The sequence below is a fragment of the Hippoglossus hippoglossus genome, chromosome 4 (assembly GCF_009819705.1).
Source record: "Hippoglossus hippoglossus isolate fHipHip1 chromosome 4, fHipHip1.pri, whole genome shotgun sequence".
NCBI classification, from domain to species: Eukaryota; Metazoa; Chordata; class Actinopteri; order Pleuronectiformes; family Pleuronectidae; genus Hippoglossus; species Hippoglossus hippoglossus.
The window spans coordinates 22,464,831-22,484,265 of NC_047154.1; the positions used below are offsets into that span (position 1 = coordinate 22,464,831).

Sequence of the window (19,435 nt, forward strand, 5' to 3'; positions counted from 1 at the left end):
GTGCACATCTGCCTTTGCTCTCCACCTCGTTTGTTTCCCTAAAGAGAAAAATACAAACTGCAAAACTCCACAGAACCTGAAGTCATCACCAGGAAATAACGCACCAGAATAAAACTATGTGCAAAGTGTCCTGTATTGCACTATTTGTAGCTTTAACCGTGCTGCCAGCAGTCTGCTCATGTGACAGTTCATTTTCATTGTTCCTGCAGAGGAAACAAGGGTCTTTCAGAAGACACTGTTCTGGCTCCTGAGCCGCAGAGGCCACACTAAAAGGTCAAAGGGAACATGCAGATCTGAGGCGACTGTGGGCGCCAGGACCCTTTGTGTGCCAAGAATCAAGATGGAAACTCTTTGATTTGTAGACCAAACATTTCCAACCAGGCTGAACACATTTCTATTTTGATTTGATTTATGTTCCCTTTTTTACCTAATTGCGTGATTTGGTTAGTGCCAATCTTAGGATTTTCAATTTGTAATTCATTCACTGTTTTACCAGTGAGGATATGACATTGTTTACTTATTCAGATTGGACCAAAGTGTATCAAGAATCCGTAACGACATATGATTCTATTCTTTGTGGGGTTGTTTTATTTTTTTTTTATCCAGCCAGCAAACGATTATTCCTTTCAGTCTAAAGAAAACCACATGAGCTCCTGAGTGAAAAAACAGGAAATCTCAAACAATAAGAAGTCGAGTCGACTTCAAGTTGATTGTCCAACGATTGGAAATGTAAAGAAAACATCAAATCAGTGCGACAGTCTTTCGAGAGAAAATGAGAAAAAGGCGCGTGCAGTGGTTCCAACTGGACGTTTCAAAGTGAGACAGTGCAGCTCTTTTTTTTAATGGTCGGGGGGGGGGGGGGGCAGAAATGGCAGAACAGACACAACAAGCATATTGTTCATCATTTCCTGAGGCTGACCGATTGTAACAGCGAGGGAAGGGGGGGGTGCACAGGCCGACCATAAAAGCTGCAGGGATTGGAGCGAGTCATTGAAGTGAGAGAACAAAGCTGTTGCATTTGGCAAAACATGACACCAGCTGCTGTTGCTTTTCGGTTTTCTATAGTATCTGGACGTAGAAAATGAGGAGCAGCGGTAAAATGCAGTGTCAGCCTCATGCGAGTGATGCAGAGTGTAGATCCTGGCTGCTTTCAGGGTGGAGTCCTGCACACACATCGTCATGCAGCAGTGACGTTTTTTAATTCTCAAAATTTAGTAAATAAGAGTTGTATGAATCCTGGTGGCATATCAACAAAATATGCAAAATGTTTCTTACAGCAAAGAACTAAAATATTCTTGCTTCAGCTTCAGGGCCACTAAAAATATAGTCGATTAAACATTATAAATGTATCTGCTATTACAGTGAACTGCTATAATGCAACCAATTGTAGAGACAGTCAGATCGGTTGGATTTCTTAAGAGCAGTGGTCTTCAAATGCAGCCTCCAAAGAATGCAGCCAACTTAAATGTTCACCTTACTGAGTCAGGCATTGTGCATTGATCATAGAGCCTGTTAATTAGCCCCTCTGGGTAAATTGTGGCCCCTTCACTGTTTAAACTATACAAATTTAAAGTATATCACTTATTGTAAAATGTCTGAATGTCCTGACTTATTACAACAAGATAATAAAATATTATTGTCAATACTATCTTAGTGTACAAATAAACTGAAACAGAAGAAAACTCGTGTTATATATATATATTATACATCCAATTGTATATGTAGAGACAATCCGAGAAGTTGGTTTTGTTTAAGAACAAAAAGCGACACGGTGTAAACTCATAAATACTTTAATCGTATCGGGGAGGTCTGGAGCGCCAGCAGTCCTCCGCTGTCTGGTGACGCTCTTCCTTCCTTTCCCACACGCACTCAGAAAGCTTGAGTTTGACCGCAAGTCCCACTCTGTGCCTGCGGTGCGACGGACTGTGATTCCAACCCTCAGAATCAAATCGACACGGAGCCGCTGTTGTCTTCACCTGAGTGAGAGACTTCCACACCTGAGCTGGATCTGTGGATGAAGTTATGCGTAAAAAGACGCACCGCTCGTCGTGACGCAGCGTCACCGCTTTGGATGCACAGCTCTCCCTGAAAACTAAAACCCGAACTGGCAGTGGATTTACTGAGCCAGTGAGGCTTGTGGATATCATGAGGATTTTGTACGTGTTTGTTTTGTGCTTCATAAATGTGTCAAGTAAGTTGGGACTTCCTTTTTCAAAGCTTGGATTGATTTTAAACTAACCCAAGACTTGTGTTAATGAATACATGTGATTAATAATAGATAAATCAAGAAAGAACCGTTTCCCAATACTGTTTTATTGTTGTACTCTTTTTTTAATGATTTATGTTTTGTTAAAGTTGTTTGTTAAGACCCTCAGATTGTGGAGAAATCTCTGAACCCCTCAGGGAAAAAAGAAGCTCATCCATGTTTCCTGCCATTGTTCCTTGGATCCGGGGTTAAATACCAGGGAGAGGGAATGTTGGATAAACTCTTTTACTCAAAAAACTGAATTCCAGGAAGCTTTTACTTTTGGGATTTTTCACAACTGAAGTTATGAAAAATGGGGAAAGATAATATCAGAAGATGATGCAGATGAAATAGCCACTTTTTGATGGATACATTATACGATCATAGATTATGAACCTGCGGCAGAAACAGATCCATGTAGAGGATTTTACTTACTGTTGTTTGTTCTTGTACTTTACGTGTTGAGTTGTATTTGAAAAACAGTGGGAGGAGAATTACACATCATCCAGATACTGGAGCAAATGGGACCTTGATTAGAAGCCAATTTAACATTATAAAGTATTTTTCCAATTTATTAGGAACAGACAAAACAGTCTTATACAAAACACTGTCATGAAACCTCCCTTAATTAAAGTTAAACACATTTTACAGAGGTATCTTTTTAACTTTATTGCTGTCAGTATAATTTGATCAAATTTAAAAATCAAGAGCTAAGAAGTTAGAGCTCGTCTCCTGAAACTTGGAGACTAGTTTATGTATCTGAACCCCTATTAAATCCAGGTTTTAAGAGGATAAGAGGCTAAAAGCCTGTTTTACAGATGCCGTGATCGACTTGACCATGATCTCCACTGCGGAGTTCACCAACGTCAACCACTTCACCATCTCTTGCATCAATGGAGGGAACGGCCCTGCCCAGGTTGAGATGAGCATCAAGAGAGACAACGAGATTCTCAAGTTCCCCAAAACGCCAAAGTTTAACGTGCACAAGCCGAGGAACACGGAGATCACGGCCAGAGAGTTCCGTGAGCTGGACCACATCGGTATCTTCTACTGTGAATCCACTCAGGAAGATCCCCTGCGCGAGACGGTCACGATGATCAACAACTATGTGGGAGGTGCGTTCAGACGTCACACCACCATTTGTTTATTTATGTTCTATTTTCCCTTTTTCATTATATCCACCTGATTCCTTCATTAACACCTTTTCTTTCTTTACAGCTAATTTCATTCCAACCCACCTCACGCTGACGGCTAACAAAGGAGCGACAGTAAACCTCAGCATGGAGCTGCTCAGCTCCCAAAAGAGAGACGTCACATGGAAGTACAACGGTAAGATACAGTTGTACGACTCCCGGAAGGAAGAGACTGTGAACAAATACATTTTAACACATTGGAAACTATGCTCTTCATGTGCAGGAAACTACTATTACATGACTCACTGGAACGACATGATCAACCGCACCGCTGTCCTGACGGTGGAGGACGCAGCGTTTGCCAATCAAGGCATCTACAGCGCCAGCTACGTGGGGGACAGCCCGCTGCACGGTGCCTGGATGAGGCTCATTGTCAGAGGTTTGTCTGAGGGCGGACAAACACACACTCACACACACACACACACAGGGCCAGTCTCCAGATTGTATCTAGGCTTTTTTTTTGTGACAGTTTTTCAAGTGCAGATTAAATTCATTAATTTACCACAAATATACAAGTTTGGAAATTCGTTTGAACAAAAGACAAAGTGAAAATCCCTCCTTCCATCCATCCAGTCATTCCGCTAATCCTTGGAGGGCTGCGGGTGGAGCTGGAACCAATCATTCAACCATTCATGCTCAAAGTCACACCTACGGCCAATTGAGAGTCTCCAATCAACCTAATCCACAGACTGTATGTGTTGGACTGTGGGAGGAAAAGGGAAAGTCCACGCAAACACGGGGAGAGCATGTGAACTCCACACAGAAAGAACCCGACATACAGTAACCTATATTTGAACCGTCTTGCCGTGAGGTGACAGTTAAAGCAAAAATCATCCATGCATTTTATTTTTAGCAGAGGCGTGGGAAGAGGGAAGACAACACAGCAGTTATTCATTAGTTCCTCATAAAGAATAAAGAAACGAATCCGTGCAAACTAATTCTAAGACTTGATTCTGTCACCAGCTAAGAAATAGTCCCACACATAACAGTCTGTGGAATATTAGTTTTATTTTGACAGAGCCAGGCTATTCCCCCTGACTCTAGTCTCTATGTTTAACTAAGCTAATCTGCTGCTGTTGCTTATTAAGAAGACTCGAGACATGTGATACTAATGTCCTAAAATCATAACTCATAACACACTTTGCCAAATGGTGAAATGTTCCTTTCATTTCAGCAAAAAAATTAATGGTGAGCCTGTGCTTTTAATTTGAAATGAGCTTTAACACGGTAATTAATGCTGTGAACTCTGGTTACAGTTCATTTTGTTTATTTCATGTTATTTCCGATATCTCAGTAATGTGTTCACCAGATGCAGTGGTTTTCTTCTGTGCATTTCAATCTGCTTGCTTCACCCTCTATTGTTTAATTGGATCCTATAACATAAACACACCACATGTGCTATGGGAAAGCATCCAAAATATAGTACGATATGAAATTGTATGGTATGCATTGAAGTAATCCCCCTGAATGTCTGCACGCCGTCAAGAAATGATCTGAGGCTTGATTTCAAGAACACTGGCAGTTTCCGATAAACTGTGCAAATGTCCAGCAAAGATAAAAAAGTGCAGATAAAATTACAGCATGTTTTAGTCTAAGGAGAGAAACTTCTGTTTCCCTGCAGACTGCCCCGCTAAGAGGTGGGGTCCTGACTGTGATAAGGCCTGTCCGGAGTGTCTCAACGGGGGAGAGTGTCACGATATGGACGGAGACTGTATCTGCCCCCCAGGATTCATGGGGATGCGCTGCGAGACAGGTTTGTGCTGCACTCTATGCAATATCCTCACGCGTGAAGTTTGCGTGAGAGAAAGACGGTAAAAGAGGGTAAGAGAGAGAAGATTTGTGTGTCCAACATCTGTCATTATTCTCAAGATGTCAGGATAAACAAAAAGTTATATGTTAAATGCGCAGTTCAATGCTGACGACAACAAAAAACATTGTTTTACAGCCTCAGCAGCAGCTCGGTAAGTCTGCACTTACAACTGTGACCTGATGATGTATGGGTTATCCATTTAACCACAACTGTCAACCTTATTGTGGCATTAGAGGAAAAATGCAGGATTTCTTTTCTCAGCAACAGAAATACCTGCACAAAACTTCAAGAACAATATTTCAGTTTGGACTAAAGTGGGAGTGACACTCCAATCCACCACAGGTTTCCAATAGAAATAAATTACATATCTTCTGTGATTTCCCTGAACTGGAATAAGCAGCCAATGCGAAAAACTGCTGTTTCAGACGCCGTGGCATTAGCGTCACTGCTTCAAGCCGCGCTGCTACACAGGTGCAAATCAGATTCAGCCGCGTGGACGATTCATTGTGACACGTCTTGGGTTTGATGAGCCAAGTGCTCCTCATTCAAATTCATGCAGCATTCCTGCTCAGATTCCTTCTGCTGAGCACAGGGTTCGCCTGCTCCTCACGATAAGCAATTTAATGTGCTGATGAGAAACATTTTGAACGAGGAGACGTCTCAGGACTGTGATATCGCAAAATAAGGGCATAGTGTCGGTGCACACTAAAATAACTGGGTAAAAACTGACACAGTTTGGCTCGACCTAGCACCTATGTAGCACTGGGCTACCCCTTACCAGTATAAGTTTAATCTTCTGCAAAGAAATGGCAAAGATGCACATATTTTATTTGCTAGTAATACAAGCACGTTAAAAAAGATCTACCCTATGATTCAGATCCGCACCAAAATGTAATGGGGTTTTTCCCCGACCCAGACCCAGACCCACCCTTCCACCAAGTTTCCTGGTAACCCTTCCTGTAGTTTTTGTGTAATCCTGCTGATTAACAGACAGATGCAGACAACAACATAAGTTCCTTGGCAGAGGTAATAATGAGACCATGGATCAATGGGTTTGACTGGTTGGTTTTGAAGCAATTGCTCAGTGGAGTCAAACACTGAGTTAACTATTGGGTTTTACGTGTGGCTAGAAAGTAAAGTAAGGAGACTATAAGTGAAGTGCACAGGAGACATATTCTGGTTCATGAAATATCACTTTCATCAAACTGTCCATTGCTGCAGCTCCTCTTTTCAGCCTCTGTCTGAAACACTTGTAGCTCCTGTCTCTTTAAGGACTCCCTCCCGATGAAGCCCAGTCTGCTCTGATTGGTCAGCTGGCCCAGCTCTGTGGTGATTGGTCAACCGTGTGCAGGAAGTGTCGGCCTACGCTCTCACCTTAGCTGGCTGTGTTAGGGGGCATGCCAGAGTAGCATTATGCAGATGTGGGGCATTGTGACGTCACTATCGGACACTCGTCGAGACGTTTCAGAAGCTTTAGGAGGCGAATCTTCTGGAGGTGCCTTTGTACATCCATAAAAAAAAACATACAAATTACTAGAGTAGAGGGAAAAGCTGAAAAACCATCATATGTCTCCTTTAATAAACGAATATATGAGTCTTTTGTAAATTCTGTGATCTCTCAGTTTTGGCCAGATTCTACAGATTATGGTCTGCGGCATGATACAGCAAAACACGAGGAATTTCTATAAACACATTTGTGAATTTATCTTTCTCTGATGGTTTGCAGCCTGCAGAGAAGGAATGTTCGGTCGGAACTGCCAGGAGTCGTGTGGCGCCGAGCTGAACTGCAAGGGGCTTCGGTTCTGCCTACCAGACCCTTACGGCTGCTCCTGTGCCAGCGGCTGGTTTGGCATCCGCTGTGAGAAGCGTAAGCATCAGATGAATTAGTCCCTGTTTTTCCTTTTATAAAAGTTATATGCGTATCGATGTAATAACACGAGTCCAACCTTTTTATGTGGGATCATATGCAGTGCAGCTTTCTGCTTTCTCTTTTTGAAGCCTGTCATAATGACATGTATGGACCAGACTGCAGGCTGAGCTGTAAATGCCAGAATGGAGGAGTTTGCAACCGGTTCAGTGGATGTCAGTGTCCCAGAGGGTGGAGAGGACCGAACTGTGAGAGGTCTGGTAGGTATTGTCCCAGAAATCTTCATCACTACACAGCACGTTTCCATTACCATCCTCCTCCTCATCAAACAGCACCACCTTCTTCATCATCACAACATTTCACCAGACGGGCTGGTTTCATCAGGGTATCGGCTAAAAACCCCAGTGAAGCCCTGATAAATCCAGTTTGTCTGGTAGAACGTTCTTGTGCCTGCACCTGAAAAAGTCAAGTCATGTTAAAGCTAAACATGAATCGTGTGTTTTATAAATTGGGCTACGATTGGGAACGAGGTGTTAAGTAGCATATGGACGATGACAGATTTATTTGTCAGTGAAAAACCACACACAGTGCTGCGACATCAATGAATCTGTTTCCGCGCTCTCACTCCTCTCTCATAACTCTCTGGGCTGCCACATAATTTGTCTCTGTCGCTCTCCAGCTCGTCTTTTTCTCACCGTCTGTTCCATGCATCTCTCTCCTTGGACAGACCGGGCTCCCCAGATCTTGGGCCTGGAAACTAACTTGGAGTGGAATCTCAACTCCAGCCCCAAGATCCATTGTTCAGCCACAGGAAACCCGCTGCCCAGCCACAACGGCATCGAGCTGCGGAAGTTGGACAGCTCTGTGCTCAAGGTAGGAGGACCAGCAGTCACTCACAAAACCCCTGCCAAGATACTGTAACTTACAGGGGATCTGAATCATAAATAAGCAAGAAGGTGATCTAGACAATATTAAAAAACTTCAAACACTAGAATGAAGCTTTAAAATGCCAGTTAAAAAATATTTTTCATGGGGGGAAGTGTTATTTTCTTTGTGAAGGTTCAATGGGACGATTGTTACTAGTCTAATGTCTTTGCATCAACTATAAAGCTGGAGCAGGAAGATGGAGATGGTTAGCTTAGCTTAGCAAAAAGACTGGACACATTTCTTTGATCTTTAATCTCGAACAGAAACATCAAGATAACTAATTGTGGTTTTATAGAAAGTTAAAGGGGAATTCTGATATTTTTTAAAAGTGGACCCTTCGTATATAAATGTGGGTTTGTAAACGTACTGGTACATACAAAAACTTTTGTAATCGGTGGAGTGGATCGTCTCTGCCAGCAGCCGCGATACGGCGTCAGTGGCTACAATGTAATGTTATGGGGCAACTGCGACAATCCATGAAATATCCACTTGAAGTGCTTTTTTTCACCAATTAAGGCTCACATTGTTATTTTGGTCTTTGCTTTGTGGCATAATTACACAACAAAGTGCCATTTGCAACCTGTCAGCTTCAGTTTTACAGGAAGGTGTATCATGTAGCTTTGTGGCAAGCGAGCTGTTTCCAGTTGTTATGCTAGGCTAAGCTAATCATCTCCAGATTCTAGAACCTGAACACAGACAGGAGAGAGGTTGATCTTCTCATCACAGGAAGTGTAAAAACTAACAAATTGCTCCATTAATTACCCAGTTATTGCATAAAATGAATAACTCTCTATCAACATTGTCATGTAATGAGTCATCAACCAAACACTGAAGCTAAGATGTACTGTGCCTTTAAGTCTGATGTGATGATGACAAGGTTGTGTTAATCTGTGAGGAAGTCAGCAACACAATGGTTTGACCAGATAAGCCTCTATCACAGCACAGTGCAGCAGTTAGCTGCTTGTTGCCTTCAAGTGACACATTAACGTTGATAGAAATCTGATAAAGAAACATTTCCCACAGGAACAAAAACATTTATCCGAGTGAGGACGTTCTTCACATAAATCATGAAGTTCAATAGGTGCAGGAAATAGAAATGGTTGTTTTTAATTGCGGGTTGCTTAGCTATATTGTGTTTTGTGTGTTTGACTCCCAGGCTTCTCACACCATAATGGACTCAAACAAGAGTATAGCCCTGTTCGAGATCCCTCGCCTGAGCGCTCAACAGGGAGGAATGTGGGAGTGCAGGGTGTCCACCAATGGAGGCCAGGACTCCCACAAGTTCAGCGTCACCATTAAAGGTCTGTCTGAGAAGATTGAATAGAACATACTTAGCAAACGATGATACTTTATTCCTGAGAGACTATCAAATTTTAAATCTTTTCCTGTGTCCACTCAGAGCCCCCTGTGCCCATTGCTGCCCCCAAACTGCTGGAAAAGAGCAGTAAGCAGCTGGTGGTGATGCCAGTGGACGCCCACAGAGGAGACGGCCCCATTATCTCCACCAGGCTCCTGTACAAGCCCGTGGAGAACGGAGATTCTTGGTCCTCCATTATCGGTGAGCACGGGCAACGATATGACCAATTAGTCTGATTCATTTTTTGGACTTTCATTTCAGTGCTCGGCAGCAGAAAAACCAAACATTGCAGTAACCAGTCATAATTTCCACACACCATAAGATCAGCCAAGGGTACAGTGTGATAACATAAACAGTGCAAGAAATCATTGCTCGGGTTCCTAGTGAAACTAATCATAAATGGAAAAGCTGGCAGAGACAGAACAAAACCAATCAATCATACGGATAAGAAATGTTTCTTCTGCAAGACACTGCAGCTTTTATATACACAAAAAGATCCCACAGAATTCAAGTGGCCTCGTTTCCATGTAGCTCTGTGTCCATATGCAAGTTAACCTACAGTTTATTCATTCCTATGGCAACCGCCGTGATCTCAGCTGTAATAAGCTAAGAGGATATTCATTCAACTATGATTCATAACATTTTTGAAATTCTAATTGATTAATTAACTACACAATTACACAGTTTGACTATAAACAACGTTAAACACTTAATTTAATGAAATAGACTCTTGGCTAATTCATTTTTATTCCAACCTCCTGTGGCACAAAGTACATATGGTCCGTCTGAAAATCACCGCAAACAATATTTTCAATATGGATGCAAAAAAGGACCAAAAAAAATGGAGGGGAGGAGTCTCGCAACACATCGGAGATCAGTTAGGTTGCCAAAGTTTTAAATAAAATGTTATTTGAAGGGATCACTGTAAGTGAAATGTTGTGTAATCAGCTAGTTGTTGTCCAGTCTACAGTGAAAAGGAACCAATCACACTGATGAACCTGGAGCCTTCGACTCGCTACCGTGTCTGTGTCCAGCTGACTCGTCCTGGAGAGGGAGGGGAGGGGGAACCAGGGCCGGAGGCCATCATGGAGACTGACTGTCCCGGTAAGACCCACAAGTAACTGGTCCGTCAAATTCATACAAAACACACAAATATTGTACATAAACATCTTTGTCTGGACGTGTTTCCAGGACACAAATGTCTATGGTCTTAACCAAAGAACTTAACAACTGTAGTTATGTCTGATTATGTCTGGTTTTGATCATTTCTGCTGAGCAGAATGTTTCCCAGGCCTCAAGGAGCCAAAATCTGTCCTGATCACGCAAAATCTGGGGCAAATATAGAAAACTGCTGGTGGTAAATTATATGTGGCCACTTATATTAAAATGAAGACCCTGTGGGATCAAGTCTTCAAATCATAACAACCTGTATTTAAATGCCAGAGGCCACATATTTGATTCCTCAATGTTTGTGGTGCAGAGGGAGAGAGAATGTCGGTGGGTGTGAACTGAAAAATTTCTATTTTGGAGAGTGATAGATTGGCTCTTTGGTAATATGTGGTCAGGTCCATGTGTAATATGGAACAAATTATATTGGTTGAAAAGGGAACATTGTTCTATTTCACAAGCACAAACTACTTGTAACGAGAGTTAAAAAAGACCAGAAAGCAGATTAAGATCAAAAAGAAAAGAAAATTCAAAAAGCCAAATGATCCAAAATCAATGATCAAAAAAATACTTTATTCATGCTGTTTATTTGTCCATTTAATGCCCTGTATCGTACTGAGGCCTGCACATAATGACAAGAAAACACATGGGCAGGTCATGGGTAGATCACAGTACCCGCAGTACTTTATTATATTATTATTATTATGAATACTTTATAACTGTGAGCTCACTTGCTGATTCTTGCTCCTTATCGGTGAAATAAGTTAAGGCAATTTTTTTAAAAGAACAATAATTTTGTTTCATTTATGTTTGACTCTTTAAAAGTTATGTTAAGAGAATAATCATATTTAAAATTTTAAATACGTAATACGTAAGTGACTTACTGAGGAGCAATGAACCAGGAGCTGTGAGGCTCATTGTGTGTTCTCTGTCACCGCAGAGCCCACAGTTCAACCTGAGATTGACATCAGTTCGGTGGAAGGCCGCAATGTCACTGTGCGCTGGCGACTGCCGGGCAGCGGTGGCGTTAATGCCGGCGCCGCCTCTGGCTTTTTAGTGCAGCTCTTCGGGCCGCCGCCCTACAGTGAGAAGCCGCTGGACGGGACCACCCTTCTCAATGTGCTCTCCACCAAGTTCCACAGCCTGGAGTACCAGCAAGACTACACCGTGGTGGTGCGCCTCATCAACTGTGGCAGCCGGGGGCCACCGTCCAAACCCTATCGCTTCCGCATCAGCAGCCAGGGTAACTAAAGCCTCTGCTGGTGGTTAGAAACCAGCTGCACTGGATTTGGGAGTAGGGCGTAAAAAAAATTCCAAAACCTATGTATCAGCCAAATTATTGATAAAAAAAAAAAGGTTCTCAGTGATTCCTAAGATGCTGTTATCAAACCCATATGACAGAGAAAGGAAATTGAAGATTGATATTTTACGGTTTAACCTTCAACTTTATTGTAAATAATTTAAAGTAAAAAAAAACACACAACCAAATACATAAATCCATGTTTTTTGTGTAACTCTGCTAACTAAGAGACAGACAGACAAAATAAAAACATAACCTCTGTAGTGGAGGTAATTTACATGTAAAATGCAAACATAACTGCACATTTCTTTATGAATTGTTTTAAAAATAAAAGTTTTCATAACGTGAACCAATTTGTCTCATATCGACCAAGTTTTCATAAAGAAATCAGTCGTGCTCTAATACAATGGTTTGTGGCAAAAGTACTAAATAGTATGTTTTAGGCTAAAAGTGACATTTAAGTTTTCAATAATTTACAAGTGATAGAAAATGAGCTTCTTCACTTTACAAACTCAGCATAAGTCTGTGGTTGGTTCTTAGTGACTCACTCTCTGCCCACAAACTTTCTGTGAATTGGGGAAAAGTTCAGCAGCTGATAGTCGGGTGTTAGTTTGCAGTCAATGGGGATCAGCCAGTTGGAAACAGATCCATCTAACAGAATGGTAATGAATAGTTTTAAACCCTAGTCTTTGATTTCTAAAGCTTCTCCAGAGCCTAAAAGCCTTCGATTGGAGCCCTTCATTTATTTTACACAATCACTGCCTCACAATGATCTTCTCTCTGTCTCAGGTCCGTCGTCCCCACGCAACGTCCAGGCCCTGCCTCTGTCCGTGTCGGCCGTTCAGGTGAAGTGGCAGCCCCCCGAAGATCCCAACGGAGGCATCATCAAGTACATCATCGAGTACCAGCCTCTCGGCCAGGGGAGCCATCACCCGTGGGTGGACACGGACGACGGGAACAAGACCACCAAGGACGTGACGGCGCTGAACGGCAGCACGGTTTACCAGTTCCGAGTGAGGGCTTTCTCCAAAGTGCCCGGAGAGTGGAGCAAGTTTGTTCAGGCGACGACACAAGGGGACGGTGAGTAGAAGTTTACAGGCTCCACCCACCATTATCTCACCGGACAGATTACTGACATGTTGATAGTGTTGGGTTCACATTGAACTAACAGAAGGGATCAACATTAGTAGGACGGCACGATGCAGTGGTTCTTGGTTCTTGGTCTTCTATTTGCATTTCCCCCGTGTCTCTGTGTGGGTTTTGTCTTGGTTCTACAGCTTCCTCCCACAATCAAAAAACATGCAGATTGGAGTTAGGCTCTTTGGAGACTCTAAATTGCTCATAGGTCTATAATAGAATAAAATAAAAAGCTCAAATAATCAAACGATCAGGTATATTTAGCGTTGCAAGCCCAACCCCAAAGGTTCCGGTACAAGTACAACCTCCCTGACCAGGGGGTAAAAACATTTCCCTCTGAACCTAAACCTTGGTCCGTTGCAGTGGAATCACAAGAAGTTCCTGCAAAGGTTCCCAGATCAAGGGGCGGGTCCTGCGGTGGAAACACAGCTCATGTTGATAGGCTGCATGTCCAGGTTGAACCCGCCTTCGCCTAATGTCAGCTGGGATTGGTTCCAGTTCCCCTGCGAACTTAAAAAAGATGAGATGTAGAGATGACGGATGGACATTAGTAGCTCCATAGACACTCATGAAAAATGAATTCAGAAATACTCCACATAGGCCATTCAAATTCATGTGAGGTAACCGTGTTGGAAGCCTTTACTCTGGCACAGTGAGACAGCAGCAGTACTGTGAGATGCAAAATCGTTGGATTACTGGAATTGAACTTCTTTTCAAAAGGAATAATTCAACTTCCCGGCATACTTCATGTTTTCCTGGATGTAAATTTAATTTCCTTAAATAGCTCCTAGTTGAAAATCTCTACTCTTCTGCACTTGAAGCCAGCACTGGGCTCTTTCCCTCGCTGGCGCTGAACACGACCACCCACACAGAAACAGACATTTTACTCCTGATAATAATAAATCCCATTGAACTGCCTATTTATCTCCACTGCTGAAAATCATCTCCTTCCCCTCTGATTTAAAAAAAGGCCTTCAGAGTTTAATTCCGACCACCCAGGGTGTGGCCGGGAGGGCCGTGGGGGACAACTACCAGCTGATGGTGGCGGTGGTGGGCTCGGTGACCGTCACCTGTGTGACCATCCTGTTGGCCCTGCTCGCTCTGTTCTTCATCCGCAAGACGCTGCTCAACCGCCGCCGCACCTTCACCTACCAGTCTGGATCGGTGAGGAAACACCGGTTGTTACGCTGTGGATTGATTTTTCATTGAGTTGTTTCCTTTTGATTTTAAAACTGTTCACTCCTCCAGGGTGAGGAGACAATTCTGCAGTTCAACTCAGGAACTCTGACCCTGACGCGGAGGCCCAAGCCCACCCCGGAGCCCCTCACCTACCCAATCCTGGAATGGGAGGACATCAAGTTCGAAGACGTCATCGGCGAGGGCAACTTCGGACAGGTGCCTAAACTCTCAATGTGCTTTCTGACAAGTTGAAATGTTTTCCGCTGTGCGTGTGTCATTGTCTACGCAAAACACTCAAGCTAACAGCAGCCTTTTAAACCAGGTGATCAAAGCCATGATCAAAAAGGACGGAAGCAAGATGAGCGCTGCCATCAAGATGCTGAAAGGTAAATGTGGGACTCGTTCATGCACATATACAGATGTGTTTACTACCAATCACACACAAACAGTGGGATTCTCAGACTGAAGCTGCTGTGTGACGCTGTGTGACTGATGTTCCTGCAGAGTTCGCCTCGGAGAATGACCACAGAGACTTTGCGGGGGAGCTGGAGGTGCTGTGTAAACTAGGCCAGCATCCCAACATCATCAACCTGATCGGAGCCTGTGAGAACAGAGGTGAGTGAGCGACACCTAGTGGATTTCATGTGAAATATTTGGGGTTTGTTCTATTCTATATGTTTATTTTGTTCTATTTTATTTATTAATGTAATTATTTACTTTCTCAGAATTGTTTCCCCTTTAATAACCTGCTTTTATGTCTGATTTGACCTACTCCTATACATTATATTTTATATATATTATCTTTATTTTATCTTTGTGCGTTTCACATCTCTTTTAGCATTTCATTATTCTATCTCTATCTTTTTCTCATTTAATTTCTCATTTTCTCACTTTGTATTTATTTCATTTTTTATCTTTTTCTCATCTCTTGTAGTATTTCATTATTTAATCTTTCCATAAACAGATTCTACACGTGACTTTACAGAATCTGTGGGTGACGGACAAGAAGCTGGAGCCATAAGCTTCCTGGTTTCTGTTTCTAGTTCGATAACATGCAGCAGCGTTCGTCTTTTTCCTTCCTGCAAAAATAGTCTAAAAGGAGAAAACATACAAATTCATAACTCCAAATATAAAACACTCTGAAACATCGGTTACTGTCTCAGTTTTGGCAGAGACGATATTTTGGAAAACGGTTCCTGCAGGAAACACAGCATGTCCTGATCAACACAACCTCCCGTGACTCTAAAGGAACATAATTGTTTTAAGGTTTTGACCAGTTTGTCCATTTCCACGCTTTTCTTTCCTTCCACATACTGATTGTGTTTGGGCCTCTCCCTGGTTTGAGTGAAGTCGCCATGAAAGCTTTCCAACGAGCACAACTGCCTGGTGACCTGTGGGAACTCTGGGTAATACAGCTTCAGCCATCTGGTCGAGCTCTGTGAGGATTTCATGAACGCTCCGGTCGATCTGTGTGAAGACAAAGCTGTCGGAGGCCGAGCTTCCTACGAGGAGAAGCTGTGTGTCTTCCCGGGCCGATGCAGGCAGGACAAACAAAGGCCTGGAGGACGAAGACGTTCTAATTGTCACGCAGATGAGATGATAAAATGTTAATTAGCAGGAGCGGCGATCTGTAATGAGACTTTACAGGGATTTCATCACATCAAACACTGGATAACAAAGGGTTGAGACTACAGGAAGGATCAGAGTGATACACTGACTGTCCCTCTGTCTTCTCCAGGTTACCTCTACATAGCCATCGAATACGCTCCCTACGGGAACCTGCTCGACTTTCTGCGGAAGAGTCGAGTGCTGGAGACCGACCCGGCGTTCGCCAAAGAGCACGGCACGGCCTCCACGCTCACCTCCCAGCAGCTGCTGCAGTTCGCCGTGGACGTGGCCACGGGGATGCATTACCTGAGTGACAAACAGGTACGAGAACAAGTGTGTGGGTACGGACATTAGGTCTGGTCCTCACTTTGCTAGAGGCCTTTTTGAGGGGCTTGGTTTAATGGGTAGGGTTTAGATTGGTTGGTGGGAGATCCACAACAGTTATAGGCTGCCCTCAGTAAGTAACTACATTGGTATTATACAGAAACAAACTGTGTTAAAGTGTCATGCATCACGCCTGTTGGTTTACTTCTAATAACCTCTCCCCTCCGTCCTCTCTGCATCAGTTCATCCACAGGGATCTGGCTGCCAGGAACGTTCTCGTTGGGGACAACCTGGTGGCGAAGATCGCCGACTTCGGTCTGTCCCGCGGTGAAGAGGTTTACGTCAAGAAGACAATGGTGAGAGATTTCTGGAAATGTTTTTAGAAATGTGATTTGGTTTCAGCCAGCAGAGGGCACATGTTTTTTGAGAGTTATTAGTAATTTAGCAGTGTATTACCTTCTCACTGCATTTTGACATTTCCACATGTCCTAGAAAAACAAGGAACAACAAGACAAAATATAAAAACATCTGTATTTTTTCTATTTGTATATTATTTTGATCGTTTATTTCCGATGCTGTGTGTCATTATACAACAGGAGGAAATGATGGAGGTGGTGTTTGTCTTTCAGGGGAGGCTGCCTGTGCGCTGGATGGCCATCGAGTCCCTGAACTACAGCGTCTACACGACCAAGAGCGACGTGTGAGTTTCAGACTCCAAATAAACATGTCACTGCTGCACTTGTTGCAGGAAGTTGAGTTTTCAGGATCCCGATAATCACATAATAACTCAATACTCTATGATCCTTCCCTTTTATTTCCTCTTTAGCTTTTAAATTAACTTTAAAAATGTAAATAATGTCACCCGGCCGTGAAGTTTTGATTGTGTGCTCCACACAGCCGGCCACAGAAAACAACAAATCATCCCTCTGTCAGTGGCAGAGTGATAATCGTGTGCTGTGTAACTGATAAGCACAACCAGGAAGCCTCGGGTTGAACTTAGCAGACGGACTGAGACGTTGGTTCTGTCAACTGGGGCCTATTTATACACAGCAGGGGACAGCTAACGGATGGAGTGTGGAGGCTGCCTGTGGAGCCGGAGAGATTTATAAAGATGTTATAAGAGAAGAGTGTGATAGGGGATAAACAAAGAGAAAAACAGAAAACACAAACTGCACTTCTCTGCTCTGCCACACGGCATTCTGACATGTTTAAGTGATTAATGAAGTAGATCAGAATGAAGGAAAGACGCAGGGAAGATATTCTTGTGGAGACACTCAAGGTTCCTCATCAGGTTCAATACTATAATGATGAGAAAGATCTGCATTTTAACCAATAGAGTAAAGTATTGAAAGCATTCCTGTGAATACTAATTTAATTTTCTAAGCTTTCAAATGAGGATATTTTAAATGCAAAAGCAGAATTTTCAGCTCCGTTTATTACCTAGAAACCAAATTCTAGATATTTGATTGTTTACTGAATATGTGGATTAGTTTTAACTTTTAATTTGATCACAAAAGTCCCAGTTCCAGGTGACTTTGAGACATTTTTATTATCAAATAATGAAATTCTTATATTTTACAAATGTTTCTCTCTGTGTTCTGACTAATTGACTGACATTCCTCTCCCAGGTGGTCTTTCGGTGTCCTCCTCTGGGAAATCGTAAGCTTAGGTAAGTTTATTGTCTAAACCTTTGTCAAGGCAGAAACTTCTCCTTGTTTACATGTGCAGAAAGTGATATAAAAGGTAAAAACACAGCAAGTCACAACCAAACACACATATTTAAAACTTGGGTCTTGTTTCGTGTTATTTACTTGTTAAGTTGTATGTCCTTATCAATACTTTATTCTGAAGGTGGGGACATCTTCCCAAAAAGTCATATCAGAATCAATTTAAGACACAATCATGATTGATAATCTTAATTGCAATATTTCTTTATTTTGAAACGTACTGTTGAGAATATCCAGACTTGAAACTGCAGATTTAATCATAAATGTGCATTATTTAAAAAAACAATACATCATTAAAGACACTGTTAAAAATGGTCATGTGGATTATCTTCCTCTGCTTTTAATGGCATCGCACTTTACCCACAATTCATCTTCCACCATCTCTTTTTACTCCCCCCCCCCCCTGTGTATGTCAGGTGGCACACCTTACTGTGGGATGACATGTGCCGAGCTTTATGAAAAGCTGCCACAAGGATACAGGATGGAGAAACCCAAGAACTGTGACGACGAGATGTAAGTGTTCACTCGGCTGCTGATGAGCTGTTTCTGTTCGTCTTTATTCCTTCTCACCTCACACTTCATCCGTGTGTGTCTCCGTGCAGCTACGAGCTGATGAGGCAGTGCTGGAGGGATCGGCCTTATGAGAGACCCCCCTTCTCCCAGATCTCCGTGCAGCTCAACAGGATGCAGGAAGCCAGGAAGGTAATGGCTGCTTTCGCACTGTGTCGGCCGACGTGGAGGAATGACAAAACGTCCTGTTGTTGCCTTTCGGGACAACTTTATTCCAAGATGGTCGCCCCCATTGCTACTAGCACAGTTTTATTGTTGAGACTTTTTGTTTCCTTCACCGTTCTTTTCCCTTAAATTACATCTAGGAGGCTAAAGGGAAGGTTTATTTCTAATTTGATGTTAAAATGTTGTGCGACACATAGAGACATAATATCCCTGTGATGCACGTCCTCACGCTTTCATTCATTTAAAGAACCCAGAATGAAAAGCTTCCCCTCCATCTTCCAGGCTTACGTGAACATGGCTCTCTTTGAGAACTTCACCTACGCCGGGATCGACGCCACAGCCGAGGAGGCCTGACCACCAGCCCCCCCAGGCCCTAGCACGCCACGCAGCTCCAAGAGGAAGTCCCGAGGATGGTCGCCGCGCTACAGCCACCTCCCCGGTGCTCAACGCCGAGACAGGAGGACCAGGCGCTCTTTCAAAACCACCCAGCTATAGATGGAGGACTGTGAAAGGACACTGTGAGGAACGTGGAGAAGTCAAGAGGCATAAGGAAGAGTGGAGTACCGCTGGGATTTGGATGGAGAGATTGCGAACCTTTTGGGAAATATTGACACTGCCATTGCAAACCATTCTCAGAGAAAAGACACAGCATTGTTCATCTTACTGTAACAAAGGCGACGATGCTGCACCCTTTTCTCTGAGTGTGGAAAAAGTGGCAAAATCAAGGAGCTCCGTGACTTGTTGAAAACACCACCAGGGCCTGTGGGGTGTCGACGCTTTATTTTCTCTCCAGTGCTTTAAATCAGGGGTGGGGGAACTTTTACTTTCTATCAAGGGCCATTTCAATTTCTGTAACATC

General features: G+C 43.0%; 1 protein-coding gene across 5 annotated transcripts; it reads left to right on the forward strand.

Moving 5' to 3' along the window:
• Positions 1–1,981: 1,981 nt before the first annotated feature.
• On the forward strand, positions 1,982–19,197 carry tie1 (tyrosine kinase with immunoglobulin-like and EGF-like domains 1). 5 transcript variants are annotated; one of them, XM_034583247.1, is made up of 25 exons: positions 1,982–2,191; positions 2,356–2,952; positions 3,018–3,360; positions 3,464–3,574; positions 3,662–3,817; positions 5,060–5,191; positions 6,975–7,115; positions 7,247–7,375; positions 7,843–7,988; positions 9,199–9,343; positions 9,442–9,600; positions 10,363–10,503; positions 11,507–11,809; positions 12,656–12,946; positions 13,974–14,167; positions 14,252–14,398; positions 14,505–14,568; positions 14,687–14,797; positions 15,921–16,111; positions 16,357–16,470; positions 16,711–16,814; positions 17,743–17,783; positions 18,258–18,354; positions 18,444–18,543; positions 18,859–19,197. In XM_034583247.1, the coding sequence occupies exons 3-25, from the start codon at positions 3,084–3,086 to the stop codon at positions 18,928–18,930; spliced, it is 3,366 nt and encodes a 1,121-aa protein (XP_034439138.1). In that variant the 5' UTR covers positions 1,982–2,191; positions 2,356–2,952; positions 3,018–3,083; the 3' UTR covers positions 18,931–19,197. The 5 variants fall into 5 exon arrangements, with proteins under 5 accessions (XP_034439138.1, XP_034439136.1, XP_034439137.1 ...); XM_034583245.1 differs by lacking the exon at positions 2,356–2,952 and having other exon boundaries at positions 3,064–3,360; XM_034583246.1 differs by lacking the exon at positions 2,356–2,952 and having other exon boundaries at positions 3,064–3,360; positions 16,744–16,814.
• The last annotated feature ends 238 nt before the right edge of the window (positions 19,198–19,435 follow it).

Coding starts and splice junctions, on each gene's coding strand:
- tie1 (XM_034583245.1), top strand. CDS start 2,146: ATGAGGATTTTGTACGTGTTTGTTTTGTGCTTCATAAATGTGTCAA. Junction 12,947..13,973: donor GGCGACGACACAAGGGGACG/GTGAGTAGAAGT, acceptor ATTTAAAAAAAG/GCCTTCAGAGTTTAATTCCG. Junction 18,544..18,858: donor GGATGCAGGAAGCCAGGAAG/GTAATGGCTGCT, acceptor TCCATCTTCCAG/GCTTACGTGAACATGGCTCT.